This window comes from Crinia signifera, chromosome 3 (genome assembly GCF_055691185.1).
Source record: "Crinia signifera chromosome 3, ASM5569118v1, whole genome shotgun sequence".
Classification (NCBI taxonomy): domain Eukaryota; kingdom Metazoa; phylum Chordata; class Amphibia; order Anura; family Myobatrachidae; genus Crinia; species Crinia signifera.
The window spans coordinates 108,663,203-108,681,154 of record NC_139219.1 but is presented as its reverse complement, the minus strand read 5'-3'; the positions used below and the strand labels follow the sequence as shown (position 1 = coordinate 108,681,154).

General features: G+C 44.0%; 2 protein-coding genes across 6 annotated transcripts in view; one reads left to right on the top strand and one right to left on the bottom strand.

Moving 5' to 3' along the window:
• EXOC8 (exocyst complex component 8) overlaps positions 1 to 1,445 on the bottom strand; it is a 32,987-nt gene extending 31,542 nt beyond the window's left edge. The window contains exon 1 of the mRNA XM_083176364.1: positions 896 to 1,445. Within this exon, the coding sequence (XP_083032490.1) occupies positions 896 to 1,338 (443 nt within the window). The 5' untranslated portion in view covers positions 1,339 to 1,445. The remainder of the gene's footprint in view (positions 1 to 895) is intronic.
• NTPCR (nucleoside-triphosphatase, cancer-related) overlaps positions 873 to 17,952 on the top strand; it is a 109,709-nt gene continuing 92,629 nt past the window's right edge. The window contains exons 1-2 of one of the 5 annotated variants that reach the window (XM_083176365.1): positions 873 to 1,420; positions 1,590 to 1,720. In XM_083176365.1, coding sequence (XP_083032491.1) covers positions 1,687 to 1,720 — 34 coding nt within the window. In that variant the 5' untranslated portion in view covers positions 873 to 1,420; positions 1,590 to 1,686. Of the gene's footprint in view, positions 1,421 to 1,443; positions 1,721 to 17,952 lie in introns of those variants that run through there. The other 4 variants (XM_083176367.1, XR_014471645.1, XR_014471646.1 and 1 more) reach the window with 4 other exon arrangements.

The window sequence follows — 17,952 nt, the reverse complement described above, 5'->3', positions numbered from 1 at the left end:
ACTTATTTTTTTTTTAGGCAGACAATATGCTGTTTCTGACAAAACAGACATAACGACCAACACTGAATACCCCCATTGTCCAAAAACAATTGCACAGCTACCGCTACTTATTCAAAATCTGGTACCTGTGCCTGCTTTACCATCCAATGTCATGCCAAAAAGCTTGTTGGTCAAAACAAATTGCAAGTGGCTGATATAAAAGGGATCATCCCGTGAGAGCTATAAATGGCAAATATTTTGATCTTCGCTGCTTAACCCTTGCAAAACTAAAGCTACTTATTCAAATTGGTAAATTATAATATGGTGTATGTGATTACTCTGCAAGCATTTTTCATGCCCAAACCAGTGTTGAACCAGGGAAAATACAAATTTGTCACATGTGACAACCCTGTGTCGATTTCAGGCGTCAAATTTGCAGCACAAGACTGGAGCTCAAATAAAAGGCTAACTTCAGCCTCATGTACATGTTGATGCTGACTAGGGATGGACATGGCATTGTGATGTTTCACTCCAACCGATGTTTTGTTTCGATGGTAGTGGTTTTACCATTCAATGGTGGCATTCCGATGTTTGCCACTATTGAATGGTAAACATGTGATGGTGTTCCAATGACCCCCAGCCAGCCAAGTTGCAGTGCTTCTGCATATGTGTGGCAGCGCTAAAGATGGTTGCACATGTGCATAAAAGGAATTTTATGAAATATTTTCTATCAAATTCTTTTAACGTGATAGTCAGTGACCATCACTTCGAAAGATTCCATGGCAGAAGCCCAACCATCCCTCAAACTCGGGCAGGCACTGGCTGCTGCATAATATCGGAAAACTGCCAGGTGGAGTGCCCCCCAATTACATACTACACAACACATACACAATACAGACAAACAAATTGTGTGTACCTTCCTGGTGTCTCCAGCAGATTTTTGCAGCCCTCCACTTTCTCCAGCAGGGTCGGGTTACTCGATTTCTCCCCCTCTGCCTTGTGGTAAACAGCTTGCAGCTCCCGGGCGGCATCAGAGCGGTCTGTGTGCAGCAGGTTCTGGGCGACGATCTCCATAATCCCCTTCTGCTCGGTTAGGATATGACTGAGCTGATACATCTCACCCTCCAGGTAACTGATCTCCCTGGCCGTTTCGATGAACTGCCGGTAGTTCTGGTAGACGTTGCGCTTCAGGCTCTGCGCCGTTTCATCCGCAAGACTCTGGATACGCTGTCGGTGCTCCTGCAGATCGCGGTCCCCGTCTGACTGTTGGGAGAGGAGCTTTACGTATTGTTCAGCCTGAAAGTTTCCATACTCCAGCTGTCTTCTCAATCTCAGCACCGAGGCACTATTTTCCGACATTCTGAAACAAACAGCACAGCACCCAATGCAGGCACTTGAAAGATTCTTCCCGATACCGGAAAGAGCGGCCTCCTAATTTCCGGTAAATACGGAAGTCGTCTTCGTAGTGCTGCTAATCTCAAACTCCTCCATGATTGCTAAGGGCACGACTATACAATGTCATGCAACGTAATGTAAAGTTGAGTTTGTCATATAGTTCATGAGCCTTCTTACAGATTTACCGAAAATCATTTTGTTTATTTTTTTACTAGGAACATTTTGGTAAACATATCTCCTATTGCATTATCCTTCTTGGTATTTCACAGTGAGGTTGTGGCGTGGGTGGCTGCAGTTTAGCTGTGCAAAATAATGCAAAGACACGTGTTCTTAACTGGACCTCCAGGTAAGCCTATTCATTAATACAGATGAGAAACTGTTTTGTGCCTCCACTCCCACCTTCGGTGTTAGTTCATAGTTTATTGTATGAATTTAGGGTTCAAATTTGTGTAATGTATAATGGGGTAGATACACACCCTCCACATGCTGCATGGCAGTTGGGAGATTATCTCTAAATTGCTATTTTCACACCCTCCAACATGATCCATTCCATTAGGTACAAAGTGCTCTCCTTCTGGACTTCCTTAATTTAGGATTGCCTTCACCTTTGCTGGAACACCGGTATCATCACTGAACTAGGTCAACACAGGTGACTGCAATTAAGAGGGAAGTTCAGAAACCTTGCCTAATGGAATGGGTCATGTTGGAGGGTATGTATTTTGTTTATCAGAGCAGCGTAGAATAGCCATGCACAGCGTCAATTCACTGGGAAAAGGCATGGTAGCAGCAAATGGTAGTAGCATAACAATGGACTGCAGCTCAAGCAATAGCTTGGTAGAGACGGTTCTGTGTGGGTACATGGTCTCTGCAGATTCCAATGGGTCTGGCTGCCTCAATGGAATCTGCTTAAAATGTCCCTCTAAAATGGTCTGCCGCCTTGGAGGCGACCGATACTAGAGGTCCTACTGGATAGATACTAGATATCCTTTTGGGTATTGTATATCCCTACACAGAAATGACAGATTGCTGATAGAGAGAAATTGAAGGGGCACTCACCATTTTGAAAGCATAAACAAAGACCAACTATTATTCTCACATATCAGCAGCAGAGAGATACGCAATGTTTCCAGTGCAGCGATACATCTATACCATCAGAGATCATGAAGCCTATTAAACACTGCTTCTGTGTTTCGCCATTCTGTCCCTGAACCACAGGTACATACCTCCCAACATTACCCTCTCCAGGAGGGACACAATGCTCTGTTCCTGGACTTCCCTGGTAGGGTTACCACCTAGACCCTTTAATTCCGGACACATATTAATTATACAGATTCTGTGGCTGGCTGACTTCAAGACTCCACTTCACCTGATTTTAAACTGCCACAGAACCTGTGTAATTAACATGTGTCCGGAATTAAAGGGACTAGGTGGTAACCCTATTCCCTGGTAATATATGATTGTCACCACCTGTGGTGGAACAGCTTTCTTATCAATTACCTAGCTCCCCACAGGTGATGGTAATCATACATTACCAGGGAAGCCCAGGAGCAGAGCATTGTGTCCCTCCCTGTAGAAAATAATGTTGGGAGGTTTGCAGGTATTAAATTCAGGTTTGACCGACAGGCCAGTTGCAGGACATTTCCTGAAAGCTAAGCATCAGGGGTAGACAAAATGTTGACATATCAACTTTGTTCCAACATTGAAAAGAGGATGTGACCACAGATGAGGAGTCCCGTTAGATTTTTTGTTTAAATACCATAACTTCATCTAGGCTTAACGAGAATAATCCTTTGAACATTTCTTAAGGTGCCCACAGACGCATCGATCCCGGTGTGCGTTCTGTGCTTAACTAGCACACATAGCATCGCATCGTATGCCTTGTGCATGCGATGCTATACAATAAAAAGCTAGTACAAAAAGTATGTGCAGCACATACTTTTTGTACTGTGCGATGAGGTGCAGCAGGAGCGCGCACCCAATCGCATAGCATCGCCGGGATCGGGGCGTGTGTGGGCACCAATACGTTAATATTTTTTTTTGATACCCTGATATGATTTAATACGGCTAGTATTAAAACCTTTTTTGGTGGTGTATTATGAAATACATTTTTTTTTCACCGTTTTTGTTCCAGAGAATCTGTCTGTTTTCACTATCTACAGTAAACAAACAAATTTGATTGGTAACTATCTTCTGCTGGTACTGGGGTTGTCAAGCCCCAAAAGGGTATGGACAAATGCAAGTAGGTGTACCAGCGCAGGCTGAAAAAAAAAACTAAACTAAATGGTAGAATGGTATCTTGTACAATATATTTTATTATTCAAAAATAGCTGTAATTTAAATTCATGGAATTCCATAAAGATTAAAACAATATTAAAATAAATGGACATTCATTATCTCAATATTTGACATCACTACATATGCATGCAATTGTATGGGGCATATTACCATTCGGACATCAATGTAAATGGTCTCCCAATGGAGCAGCAGATGAACACCAGGTGGCCAATGAGTCCCAGAACAGAGTCCATAGATGAAATTAGGATTCCTCTGACAGGGGTGATGGTGGTAGACCTGGATGACTTAAACAAGTCTGGAGCTGCCTCGGAATCGCTTTGCTGGATAAGATGTTGGTGGAGATTAAATTGGACAGATAGATTGGAATAGTCCGTAGTCTGGGTAGCCTGGGATTAGTCTGAACCTTGAGCAATTTATACAATAAGCATTCACATATACCTGGCCTCTAATGTGATAACAGTAGGAGTTGGGGGGGGATAACCAACAAAAGAAAGAGAAACATTACGGAAAGAGAATGTGGGGAACTGAAATGCCCCTCTTGGGGGCACAATGAGGTGCCATACCATGGCGAACCTAGCGGGGTGGTGGTCAGGGGAGAAACAATAGACCGCCTTCCCGCAACCTGATATATTCAACAAATGTCTGCCCAACTCACTTATGACGCCTACCAATGTTGGGAATTAGAACAGTGTCTCTGTCTGAGGTGTGAAAGGATGAGACACAAAAAGGCAACCTTAAGTCTAAGTCATAAACTTTCAAACCTAATAGACAAACCGTGTCCAAGGATTGTAAAAACACTATACCACAATGCTGAGTATAGGCCTGCAACATATAAAAAACTAATATTTACGGCAGATCAGGAATGATGTCCATGTGTGGAAATATAGATACATCGCCGGGAATGGATGGTCAGTTCTTAGAGCCGACCACGGCCCAGTCCTGCTGGAGGCCGCTTTCAGGGGATGAAGTCGTAGGTGAAGATCCAGCGAAGTTCCAATTAGAGATGAGTTGTAATCCATCTTCCAAATTAGTGACCGCTGTCGTGGAGCCGTCTCGAGTAATCAGCAGTTTAGTAGGGAAGCCCCATCTATACTGGATGCCTTCCTTTCTCAGGATAGACATAATAGGGAAAAAGGAGCGTCTCTTAGCAAGAGTGGATTGGGATAAATCTCCAAACACCTGAATAGGGCCAAGAGAAGTGTGGGTGTCCTCCGAGGGTCTAGCAGCTTTCAATATCGCCACTTTAATATGGTAGTAGTGCATACGCAGCAGTACGTCTCTAGAAGAGCCTTCTGGTGCATTTCTGGACTTAGGCAGTCTATGTATTCGATCAATCAATAGATCTGCAGCGTTCGTTGTTGGGAGGAGCTTTTTGAATAAATCGACTGCGTAGTCGTTAAGACTGGAGTTTGAAATATTGTCAGGGATCCCTCTGAGTTTAATATTTTGTCGTCTCGATCTATCTTCCAAGTCTGCAACTTCGTCTCTCAGGAGCTCCACCTCAGCCCGTAGCGAGTCATGGTTGGAAATCAAGTCATTATGGGAGCTCACCACTTCGCCCATTTTGTTCTCTAGGTGGTCTGTTCGTCCCCCAATGTTGTCTATTGTTTGTTGGAAGGATTGAAGAGTGGAACGAAATTCCGCTGCTACTTCTGATTTAAACTGCTGTAACAGGAGCTTCATTGACCCCACTGTAAGGGCCTCTGAATTGCCCAGAGTGTCCTGTAAGGGGCTTTCCTGAGTGACAGCTCGGGGATCTGACACGCACATATGGGTCGAAGTGGAGGGGCCCATTGCTAGACGGCTGTTCGGTTTTGATTTAGAAGCTTGAGGTGAGGGCTTAAAGAAGGCTACTGGAGGTGCGGATTTATCTGCTTTGGGTTTTTTAGGTGCCATTTTGAGATTGTAGAGAAAAAAAAAAAACACCCTAGTATAGGAACGGGTTTGTGCGGGACAGCTCCACTTACAGTGAGTGCACTACATCAACACATTCAGCTCATTGGCTGCGGGAAGGGGTCAATGACAAGTTAAGTGTGCATGTGAGGTCTGCTTGGGTTAACCCAGGAGAGCCGCAGCCCCTCAGATGATGAAGTGTCTATCTGGACCTTGCACCATCCAATCTGGTGCTGCATATCAGATGGAGCTTTTGCGGACTGTCCTCAGAGGCCCCAGAACTAGAGGCGGTAGGTAGGGTTACGGGGAACAGATCCGCACCGAACCTTTTTATATACCACTGTAGCACCAGGTGCCCTTAAGGCTTATAGTATGGGGTGGGGGATCCACTCCTTAATGTTGTGATGGGATCTGTGCGGGGGTACAGTTAACCCCAGTGATTGAAGGGGTAGCTGAGGGTGCAGGCCAGAGGAGTGGTGTGGGAGACACACAGTGCCACTTACTGGCGCTTCTTGAGTCCAGCTGGTATCCCCCGGGGGCTGCCGCACACAGCTGGGACTCCGTTTCAAGATGGCCACCGCTACTATTAGGCAGGGAGGGTCCGTTCAGCTGATGGTCCCCCTGGTGCTCACAGCCGCCCTCCGCAGCCGGATTCCAGCAGCCGCCGGTCTCCTGACACTCTGGGGGGTGCTGCGCTTGTGAAGGGGAGCCTCGGCTGCGCTCCCACGTCTTTCGGCCGCAAAGAGCCGGCTCCGGAGCAGCGCTGCGGGCAGCTATGAAAATCGAGGCCCCGGCTCCACCTAGTGAGTAGGCCGCAACTCGCGGGGACTCCAGGGATGTACCCCGGCTCTGCGGCTCAGTTCTTCTGTTAGAGGGGGACTTGGGCACCTGAATAGGGGCTATTCGTAGGACTTATTAGTCACTGGGCATTAAAATTGGGCTTCAGGAGGGCGAGCCTTACAGATCCACGACCTCTCTCTCCTCAGCGTCCAGGCCACGCCCCCACATTTCCTCCTTTTAAAGCTCTCTCCAATCAATTGACAAGGATTTAACAATAAACCGCTTTGGTTCACTTAATAGTTAAAATATAGCATTTCTGAGCAGGCAGTGTTTTTTACTGATTACACATGTAACATGATTTCTCCGTCATTCCCTCTCGTGAAACAAAACAATAAGCAGCACAATTCAGATATTTACATGACTGGATTCACAACCAGGAAAACTATGCTAACACAGATTTAGAAAGAGAATTTCTGCAAGGCATTGATCCAGTTAGCTATTTACATATGCATGATCAAGAAATTCCAAATCGTATCAAAGAAAACCCCCTTTTATGGCCTGTTAATGGATGAACATAAGACATAAAAACAACCTGAATGCCCATAGGTCATTATTTATTCCACTTTTGGGTAATCCAGATTTTTATGTTATCCATATAGAATGGAAGTAGTTCTTAGAGTGGGAGATCTGGTTGACTCCCTAAACAGGAGGCCCTTGACGTTCCAGCGGTAAAATCAGGAGGTTGATGGCTTGTAATTTGAGCCCCCGGAGAGTTTTAGTACTTGGACATCACACAACACAGTTACGCTGACCGTCAGACAGAAGTTCAAGAAGATGTGTTTTTAATTACTTTACAATCCTCATATTTATACCATAAGATACTGTTCCTTCACGCCCATAAAGGAGTGCTTAGTACAAAAAACATACATATTCATATACAACACACCCCTAAGGTGGGGCTAACCATTAAAACTTTGGTTCAACGTAAAGAAAACGTAGGAATACGTAGGATAAATGGTATCTCTTACATCATTAAGGGAGTGAACCTCTATAGACTGGGAGTAGCTTCTATATTACGCTATCTATCACTGTTAACTCCCATAGAATGTATAGAACCTTCTAGAAACCTTGCCTTTTAAGGGAATGTCCATTCTTGCGTCGTGGCATTCATTCCACATCTGTTTTGAATCTATCTTAATTAGGTTTCTCTGGACAAAGAGAGACTTATACAGAACATATATTCATATTAACTGCTTCAACTCCTTGAAGATAGAACCATACATTTGTTCTAATTCTTATACTACATAATCCTTAATACTTTGTACTTATAGGAATCTTCATCTTATATAGACAATATAGTATTTAGTAAGATTCACTTTAACAAGGTCCTTGACGTTCCGGCTGTAGAATCATTCCCAATTGCATTTCTATATTCTCAACACTGTCAGCTCGATCACAAAATACTTTTCCTGCGCAGCCATCCTAGCGAGATTCCACTTGATTTTAGGCTAGCATGTATCATCTGCCTAGTAGTAAGAGGAAGGGTTGGTATATAGGAATCCCTTAATAGAAATAATCTTTCCACACATTTACCTCTATTTACAATTGCTTCCACCCAATCCATCCTAAATAGGAAATTAAACTTCATTAAAAATAAAGAAAATTGTGAGGGCGGGGGTGGGGGGGGGGTCAATCCAGCCTTGAAGAATGGTTTTCCTAACCGCTGCACTCAAAGATAGCAGTAGTTTTTTACTTTCTCTCCTCATGCGGATATTGGGATCAAATATGCCCAATACTGCCCATTCCGGGGTAAAAGGGACAAATGTAACTAGTTTGGCTTCCGCAAAACATTTTGCAAGAAGCCAAAAGTAGCAGATGATTGGACATGCTCATAAGCAATGATAAGTATCTGCATTGTCAAGGCGGCATTTTGGGCGGGTATGCGTTTCAGAGGTTCCCATGTGGAAGCGTCTGATAGGAGACAAATAAGAATTATGGTAACCATTGAGAGAGTTCTGTATACATAATAGATTTGAGTGTCTGTCAAGAATATAGAAGGCCCTTTTGCAATTGTGGTAAAGTCAATGAGGGAAAGTGGTCCAACCACGTGGACAGTCCACCCTTAACCTTAGCATAATCGAAAATTTGCCTAAAAAAGGTATAATAAATAGATGTAACCCTAGAGGTTGGTACTGAGTAAGAAAGCATGAGGTTGAATGTGTTATTCCAGTTCTTATATTATATTAGAAATGGGAGAGCACATGGGAAGCATAGAAACTAGCTTGCATAAATGCTAACTGATATGGGCTAATCAAAGAATATTGGGGGTTATTTTGGTTCACTCTTTCTGACAAAATCCTTCTTAGATGAACAAAACCATGTGCACTGCAGGTGGGGCAGATGTTAATTGTGCAGAGAGAATTAGATTTGGGTGGGGTTTTTCTTCAGTGAGATCTATATTGCAGTGTAAAAATAAAGCAGTCCGTATTTTCCCTGCACAGAAACAAAATAACTCACCCAAATCTAATTCTCTCTGCACATTTTACATCTGCCCCCCTGCATTGCACATGGTTTTGTCCATCTAAGAAGGATTTTGTCAGAAAGAGTGAACTAGAATAACCCCCATTGTGTGGATAATTCGGAGAAGCGTGGAAGCCGCTTTTTCCTCTTTCACAACCAATGAACCTATAGTCAAATGTATCCCTTCACCCTCCAAGTCACTAAAATGTGCCTTACTAAATTCACACTCTGTTTGCAATAAACTAACATCCGTCCATGACCTCTTCATCTCTGACAACTTCAGCCTGCTGGCCATTACAGAAACCTGGCTCACACAATCAGACACAGCTTCCTCTGCAGCACTGTCACATGGTGGTTTCCACTTCACACCCACACACACCTCCAGGCCCGGTAACATTAAATGAGATGGGGTAGGTATATTACTGTCCCATACACATACACAGTCCTACCACTGGTTCCTTCACTCACATTCACATCATTTGAAGTTCACTCTATCAGGGTTTTCACCCCTTTCTCTCTGCGTGTCGCATCTATCTATCGCCCACCTGGGCTTCCCAAACATCAATTTCTGGATGATTTCTCTGCCTGGCTCCCACACTTCTTATCTTCTGACAACTCCACCATCATCATGGATGATTTCAATATTGCTACACTTTCTCCTCATGCCTCTAAACTCCTCTCTCTAACCACCTCTCTTGGCCTCTCCCAATGGATCTTGTATTTCACTAGGCTATGCTCTTCTTCTGAATTGACTAATGCCCCATTCCCTCTCTAGGATCACAACCTTCTCACCTTCTCAACCTCCTCCATTTCTCCAAACTCTATAATACCTAATTCATGCATACCTCCTCTAACTCGCAGAAATACTAATGATACTGATTTTCAACAACTTTCTACCTCTCTCTAACAACTGCTCTCACCCATTTCTACACTTGCCTGTCCTTAGACAGCTGTAACCCACCTGAACCAGACTCTACAAACTGCCCTTGATGAAGCTGTTCCAGCTACTCCTCACATTCCACGTAGGCTTAAATGCCAACCGCGGCACTCTAAATTAACTAGACACCTGCAAAAACTATCACGTAGATATGAACGTCAGTGTTGTAAATCTCAAAATCCAAGTGACTTTGTCACATTTAAGACTACCTGCCACTCCTATCGTAATGCTCTAGACACTGCTAAACAAACTTTTTTTCAATATCTCATCTCTTCTCATGCCACTAACCCCAAGCGACCTTTTTAATACATTTAAATCTCTTCTTTGCCCTCCTTCACCCTCCCCACCTGCCAATATCATTGCACAAGAGCTTGATTCTTTCTTCAAGGAAAAAGATTGCTAAAATCCAAGGTGAAATGGCATGCTATTCCTCAGCAAGTGACTTGCTTACTTCCTTTCCTGAGCCCTTTGCCACTTTCTCTTCATTTGACCCCACAAGTGAGGATGAAGTATCCACACTCTTCTCATCTTCCTACTCCACTAACTCTCCTCTTGATCCTATACCCTTACAAGTCAGTAAATCTCTGTCTCCTGTGCTTATCCCAAGCTTAACTAAAATCTGTAACCTCTCTCTCTACTGGTATATTTCCTTCTCTGTTCAAGCACTTATTACTCCCATTCTAAAAAAACACAATTCTGATCCAAACTGTTTCTCTAACTACCGTCCTATCTCTCAGCTCCCATGCCTCTCCAAGCTACTTGAGAGACTTGCCTACACGTGCCTCACACACTTTCTTAATGCCTAGAACCTATTGGACCCAGTTCAGTCAGGCTTTCGCTCTCAACACTCCACTGAGAAAGCACTGACTAAAGTTGTCAATGATCTGGCCACTGTTAAGACTCTTTTCTCACTTCTTATTCTTCTAGATCTCTCAGCTGCCTTTGGCACTGTCAAGCACTCTCTTCTCATACAAACACTGCAATCCCTAGGTCTTCAGAACTTAGCCTTTTCTTGGTTCTCTTCCTACCTATCTAATAGCTCTTTCAGTGTTCGCTTCTCTCTTCTCTGATTCTACCTCTGTCCATTGGAGTACCACAAGGTTCAGTCTTGGGTCCTCTGCTTTTCTCAATCTATACCTCCTCACTTGGGAAACTAATCAACTCTTTTGGATTTCAGTATAACCTGTACACTGATGATACTCAAATCTATCTATACTCCCCTGAATTGTCATCATCAGTATTGCTCCGTGTCTCTGAATGTCTTTCTGCCATTTCATCTTGGATGTCATCTCGCCACCTCAAACTCAACATTTCCAAAACAGAATTAATTATATTCCCACCTGCCAATAGTAGTTACCAACCTGATATATCTATCACTGTTGAGAACACAACAATCAATCCTACTCCACAAGCTCACTGCCTATGGGTCATCCTCCGCTCTGAACTTTCCTTCATTCATTACAGTCAATCTGTCTCTAAATCGTGTTACATTCATCTAAAAACACGTATTCAAAATTTGTCCGTACCTTAAACAAGACACTGCAAAAACTCTAATCCATACACTCATATCATGCATTGATTATTGCAATGGCCTCCTTACCAGTCTTCCTAAGAAAAGACTCTCACCACTACAATACATTTTGAATGCAGCTGCGAGGCTGATCTTCCTGGCTAGATGGTCATTGTCTGCTGATCCGCTCTGCCAGTCCCTCCATTGGTTACCTGTATATTACTGCAGTCAATATAAAATACTTCTACTTACATACAAAGCCATCACTCTTACTACACTAACTCTTTGCTTATCCCAAAATATATCACCACCCGACCTCTCTGCTCTGCACAAGATCTGCGTCTCTCATCCACACTCATTATTCTCTCCCACTTAAACTTGCAGGATTTTTGTCGGGCAGCACCCACCTTATGCAATGCCCTTCCACGCACACTAAGGCTCTCCTCTAGCCTCCAAAATTTCAAGCGTTCCCTGAAAACTCAACTCTTCAGGCTAGCTTATCATATTCAGGACCCCCACACAACCTCCAGTAGCATTCATATTTAATTGCATCCCATCAGGACCCTCTAGTAATCTGATGGGACTGTCATGCTATGGAGTTCTATCCTTATGTATCCCTCCTATTATCCCTATAGAAAGCTTGCAAGCAGGACCCTCCTACCTCCATGTCGGTTTGTATCTACCCAGTTTGTTTAATCACTGTTGTTTCCCATTGTAAAGTGCAACGGAATGTGCTGCTCTATATAAGAAACTGTAAATAATAAATAAATAGAGGAGACTCCCGCTACATTTCAAGGTGAGAAGGGTTGAGCAGCCATGCCATCCAGAAAAGCTAGGATTTTGAGAAGAGGCAGAAATAGGGAATGGTAATGATTTTATGCCAGCCGAATGTCACATCTTTCTGGTTGACCATAAAAGGGTGTTAACTGTCATTACCTAAAAAGCCCTGGTCTACCAAAGTATTGGTGTAAACAGAGCCGGTGTGTAGCCAATCACATAAGTGTCTAAAGAGAGCAGCATGGTTATAGGTTACAAGGAGAGTTGGGTGGGAGGAGCCTGCACTAGGAATTGGAAATAATTATTAAAGAGATAGGAAAATTGGTAAAAAAACTGACTATAATTGACAGTGAATATTCTAGTCTAACATCACCTACCAGCCTATGCACAGGGCTGTAGCTTTAAGAAATGTGATGGTCAGTGGTGCACCCCGAGTATAAATATGTTTAATTGAAAACAAAAGAAGAAAAAGAAACTCGGGTGGGGTGCACTCTTAATCCTCAATCTAAGATTGCTCAGCTGCTCGAAAAAAGTTTATTTAAATTTTTTAGATATTTTTTATATGCCAAGTGAATTAATTTTTATTTATATTATGTACTTTAAAGTCCTAATGTGCAAAAAAATAAATTTTTCACAAATCAATGAATATATTGATTTATGCTGCGCAAGCAATTTTTATAAATAAATAAAGTAAAAAAAAATGTTTGTGTTTTTATTTTACAAGTTACTCCAATAGGAATATTTAATGGAAAGCACCAATATAATTAATTGCCTCTGTTTGCGAATTATCTATAGACAATTATGATGGGCCTGGTGCAAAAAGATTGGTGCAATAGACTCCAGTGTGTGTATTCCTACATAGAATGCACCAAATCGATGTAAGGCTGACCTTCATAAATCCTCAATGCCTTTACCACATTGGCATTATAGATTTTTTTCTCAATTAAATGAGATAAGGATTATAATCATCAGTCAGCAAATTAAATTCAAAAATCAAAACACAATAGTGTTTAAAATAAGTATCAAATTACACCATATACGGGAGAAAATTCAAGTGCACAACGCTGCCGGGTGATCAAGCTTTACGAAACGTACGTCCCCTAGACAGACAAGGACGTGGTCACGTGTGCACGCGTGACCGCTGGAGTGGCTTCCAGGCCGGAGCTTCGACAAGAGACAAGCGCTCCTGCGTGTCCCTGCGCCCAAGAGATCAGGGGCTGGTAACGTAGACCTTTCCCTGTAAAGCGGCTGTGCGCCATCGGTGCCGGCTTAGCTTTTGTTACAGGCAAATTGGTCTCTCCCTCTTTCTTATTCATTTAAAGCCTAAAATTGTGCACTTGATTTTTCTCCCGTACATGGTGTAATTTGATACTTATTTTAAACACTTGTATCCATTAATTTTGCGGTATTATTCCGCCTCAGTGTTCACCTTTGAAGTTTTTTTCAGACTGTTCATGTGTGAACCCTGCATACAATAATAGTGACAATAGCGGGTGTCTGTTTATCTCTCATATATAATCAAGTCTTTGCAGGATATAACAATTGCTTAAAGGATTCAGTCGCATGCCGCTATGCATTGTGGCAGATGCGGCTGACATATGTGCACATAAATTGATTATTCGTAATTGTTGTACTTGGACAATAATGTTCTGTCCACTTTAGTGCTTCATTAATTTATTGAGATTTTCTCTCAGTTTAATTGGTGTTCTTTAGCTGTGCTTTTGGCCCAGCAAAATCAATAATTGGGACACCTGTGGCCAAAAAACCTGCATGAAAGAGATATCACCAGTGACACATGTGCAGTACTGATTGGTTTCATGTTTGAGTGAATATATTGTTGCAAAATTGTGATATTGCAATCAAAGCCTTACTGTTCAACTAATGGTACTTCATTTTTTGATACAATTGTGTTTATAAACGCTGCTGGGCAAATTGACTAAATTTTAGTCTCATAAAAGCCAGCCGACCATGAAAGGAATTAATGCATGTGTACAAATGTAAATATTGTGTATTGTATATACTTTATTTGATTTTTGAATTTAATTTGCTGACTGATGATTATAATCCTTATCTCATTTAATTGAGAAAAAATCTATAATGCCAATGTGGTAAAGGCATTGAGGATTTATGAAGGTCAGCCTTACATAGATTTGGTGCATTCTATGTAGGAATACACACACAGGAGTCTATTGCACCAATCTTTTTGTACCAGCCCCATTATAATTGGTTATAGGTTACGACATCCGGAAAGTTAATGCCGCCATTAAATACTGGTTGCATAAGTTTCCTCAATGCAATTCGGGCACGTCCCCCCTTCCAAATAAACTTACGAAAAAGCATTGTGATTTGTTGGGTGTCTTTTTTTTTTTTAGTTAATAATACTGGAAGTATTTGTAAGGGGTATAGAAGTCTTGGGATGGCCACCATTTTCATAAGATTACCCCTCCCTACATAAGATAACGGAAGTCACTCCCACTTGGTAATATCGTTAAAGAAGCACTAGCTTTAGATATATTGAGGGAATATAAAATGGATGGCGGGATTACCTGGTATCAAATTCCTAGATATTAAATGTGTGAAGCCTGCCATGTTAATCTACAATGAGTCACCCATAAAGATGAGGTGGTTGAACCATAAATAAGCATGGCTTTTGATTAACCCCTTCCCGACATTTGACGTACATTTACGTCATGGTCGGGATGTACTTCCCGACACATGGCATAAATGTACGTCATGAATTTAAACTGTCACCGCGTCTAGAGACGCGGTGACAGAGGGACGATGTCTGCTGTCCCTGACAGCAGACATCTTCCCTCATTGCCCAGGGGGGGCAGCGATGCCCCCACCCATCGGCGATCGCTGTGATTGGCTGTTCAATGTGAACAGCCAATTACAGCGTTTTCTGTGTACCGGCGAATAACGTTCGCCGGTGACACAGGGATCGGTGGTGATTGGTGCTGTTAAGTACAGCACCAATCACCACCGGGTGTAAGGGTGTCACTGGGGGTCTCCCCACCTCACCCCACCTGCCCCCAAAGGCTGTGATTGGTCCGTCGGACCGACGGACCAATCACAGCCATTACACCTCAAATGAAATAACGGAGACAGCCCTGCAGCCGCCATTCCGGTCAGGAACAGCGTGCAGAGCGGTCTCCGTGCCCATCTGTGCCTATACTGACCTGATCAGCGTTGGTGGCATCCGTGCTGCCAGCTCCTGCTGTGACTTCCTGGTGCTTGTGCTGTTGGTGCTGCTGCAGCAGCGTCATTGTGTCAGAGATTTAAATTGTGTGATATAATTTTGTATCTGCTGCCCCCTGCTGCCCCCCTTTTGTGCTGATCAGTATAAACTAACTGATCAGCACCTTTTTTGGGGTGCAGGTTTTTTTTTTTTTATATATATACCCTGTCAGGTTGCACCCACAGTTGTGTGCCTGCTGCCCCTCACTGCTAATCAGTGTTGCATCACTGATCAGCAGTTTTTTTTTTTTTTGAGGGTGTTGTGGGTTTTTTTTTTTTTTAAAATTTACACCCACGGTGATTTTGTGGGTGTCCTGTGGCCGCAGAGCGCTGATCAGTGACGTACATCACTGATCAGCATTTTTGGCACAGGGTTGATCTTCTTTTTTTTTTTTTTTTTTTGATCAAATTACTGTTGCCTTTGACTCATCAGCATTTTTTTTAATTTTTTTTCTCTATCATTCTTATGGGATACAGGGAGTCGTTCATAACGATGGGGAAAAGAGCTTATCCGTAGGATACAGGCACATATAAAACTTTATACAGGGTGTACTGGCTCCTCCCCTCTGCTCCCCTCCCTCTAGCCTCAGTTTGAGAACTGTGCCTCAGGAGAAGCACATGTCAGGAAGAGCTCCAGAGAGTTTTATCTTCTGTTTTATTTCTTTATTATTTTGGGGCTGCTGTTTTGGACTTAACAGCAGTCCTGCGTCGTGGGAGACTAGGGGAAGGGTTCAGCTGCTGGCCACTTCAAGGTACCGAGCTGTCCCTGCCACAGGACCACCGTCCTGAGTGGGTGCTGTTACCGCGGGCATTGCGCTGCAGCGCGCACACCCCTGGCATGCCGCACACCCCTAGTCCAGTCTGAAGACGTCAGTGGTGAGTAATACCCCGGGGTCCCCCGCCGTGGGGTCCCCGGGTTACTGTGCGGCAAGATGGCGGCGGCGGTATGGCGGTGCCCTGCACAGGGACCGCGCAACCCCCTGCCTACACTGGGACAGGGTACTGCCTCCTGTATTGTCCAGGGCAGTTACCAAAGAGGTTTGGACATTTCCCAATGTCATTCTCAGTATAAAACGCAGGTAAGCTCCGGCGCCATTACGCTGGGCGGAGCTTACCCAGAGCGGGACCAGTGCTCTGTGGGCGCGCTTTTGGCTACATGCTACAGGAGCAGCCATCAGACAACACAGGACACTCCACAGTGTATGTGTTGCAGACAGAAGGCACATGACACTTTCCAGTATATGTGCTGCAGCGTTTAAAACTGCTATCTCTGTCAGAGTGTTAGCCCTGTTATACAGTGTATAATATGCATGTATTAAATGTACAGTGTATATATATGTCTTAAATGTACAGTATATATATGTCTGCTACCTGCACCATACAATGTGCACAGTTAAATACTGGTCCCCCTATTTCTGTGATAAACCCACTTGCTTTAGCACTTGCTTTAGTAGCCATCACAAGACTCAGCTCACCCTGTAACATGACACCTGTGTGCAGCTGGGGTGATGGGGGAAGGGTTCCTGCTGTGCAGAGAAACAAGCTCAAACATGAGCAGCACAGATATTGTTACTAACTGCTGTGTTTAGACCAGCAACATCAAAACCGGGGTCCCCTCATGTGAGTCCCCGGTTTTGCGTGCAGCATGGATATGGCGACTGCGGCGGCCATCTCGAACCGCATGGTCACCTGCATACAGACTGCCTCTGCACTATATCTGAAGCACCATTAAGACAGATAGCACCAAAACCTGCTCCCTCCCTGGGTGCTGAAAAAGCCAGTGCAGGGAATCTGCAATATTATATGTAAATATATATATATATATATATATATATATATATATTACGGTGGTGCTTTATACACTGCATTACCAGCCCTTCAGAGCGGTGGTAAGAGGTCAGTGTCCTTGTGTCCTTATCCCGCTGGCTTGATAGCTATGGTGCAGACACTGAAATGGTAAATGCTTCACATAATGCCTACTACACACTGTCATACATAGTCTGTGTCAATGTGTCTGGGTGGAAAGGCTCTCTCTCCAACATGTTGAGAAAGTTAACCTGCAGGTGGTGCAAGAATGTTTTCACTCCTGCTGTATTATCACAAGTGACTTGTCACGAGGTGTCCCCTTAACCAATGGGGGACAGTAAGTACACTCCCAGGAGTTTGCTTGACCCAGCCATATAAGACAAGGCTGGAGAAGATGTCCTCACCTCTATGGTGTAGTGGATGCTTGCTTTCCTCCTTTGGAGAAGCAAGGTGATTACTCTAATCCTCAGCGCATACCTGACCAACTACAGATGGCGCCGGCCTTATTATTGCTGGCGGAGCGCCAGGACCGTGTCCCTGGCGATCCGCCAGCAATCTGGCGCTCTGGCTGAATGAGACGCTCGTGCGTTTCCCACGCACGAGCGTCTCAATAGCCGGGCGGCGAGGCGGCGCGGCGGGTGCAGTCCTGCCCGTATCCAGCTTCAGGGAGACGGGCAGGGCTGCGGGGGGGCGGTGTGGACCGGCGGGGACCCGGGGAAGCCGGCGGGGACCCGGGAAAAGCACCGTCGGAACGGGACGCGCGTGCACCTCGTGCACGCGCGTCCCCTTCCGACATACAGATGGCGCGGGGCGGGGGATGGCG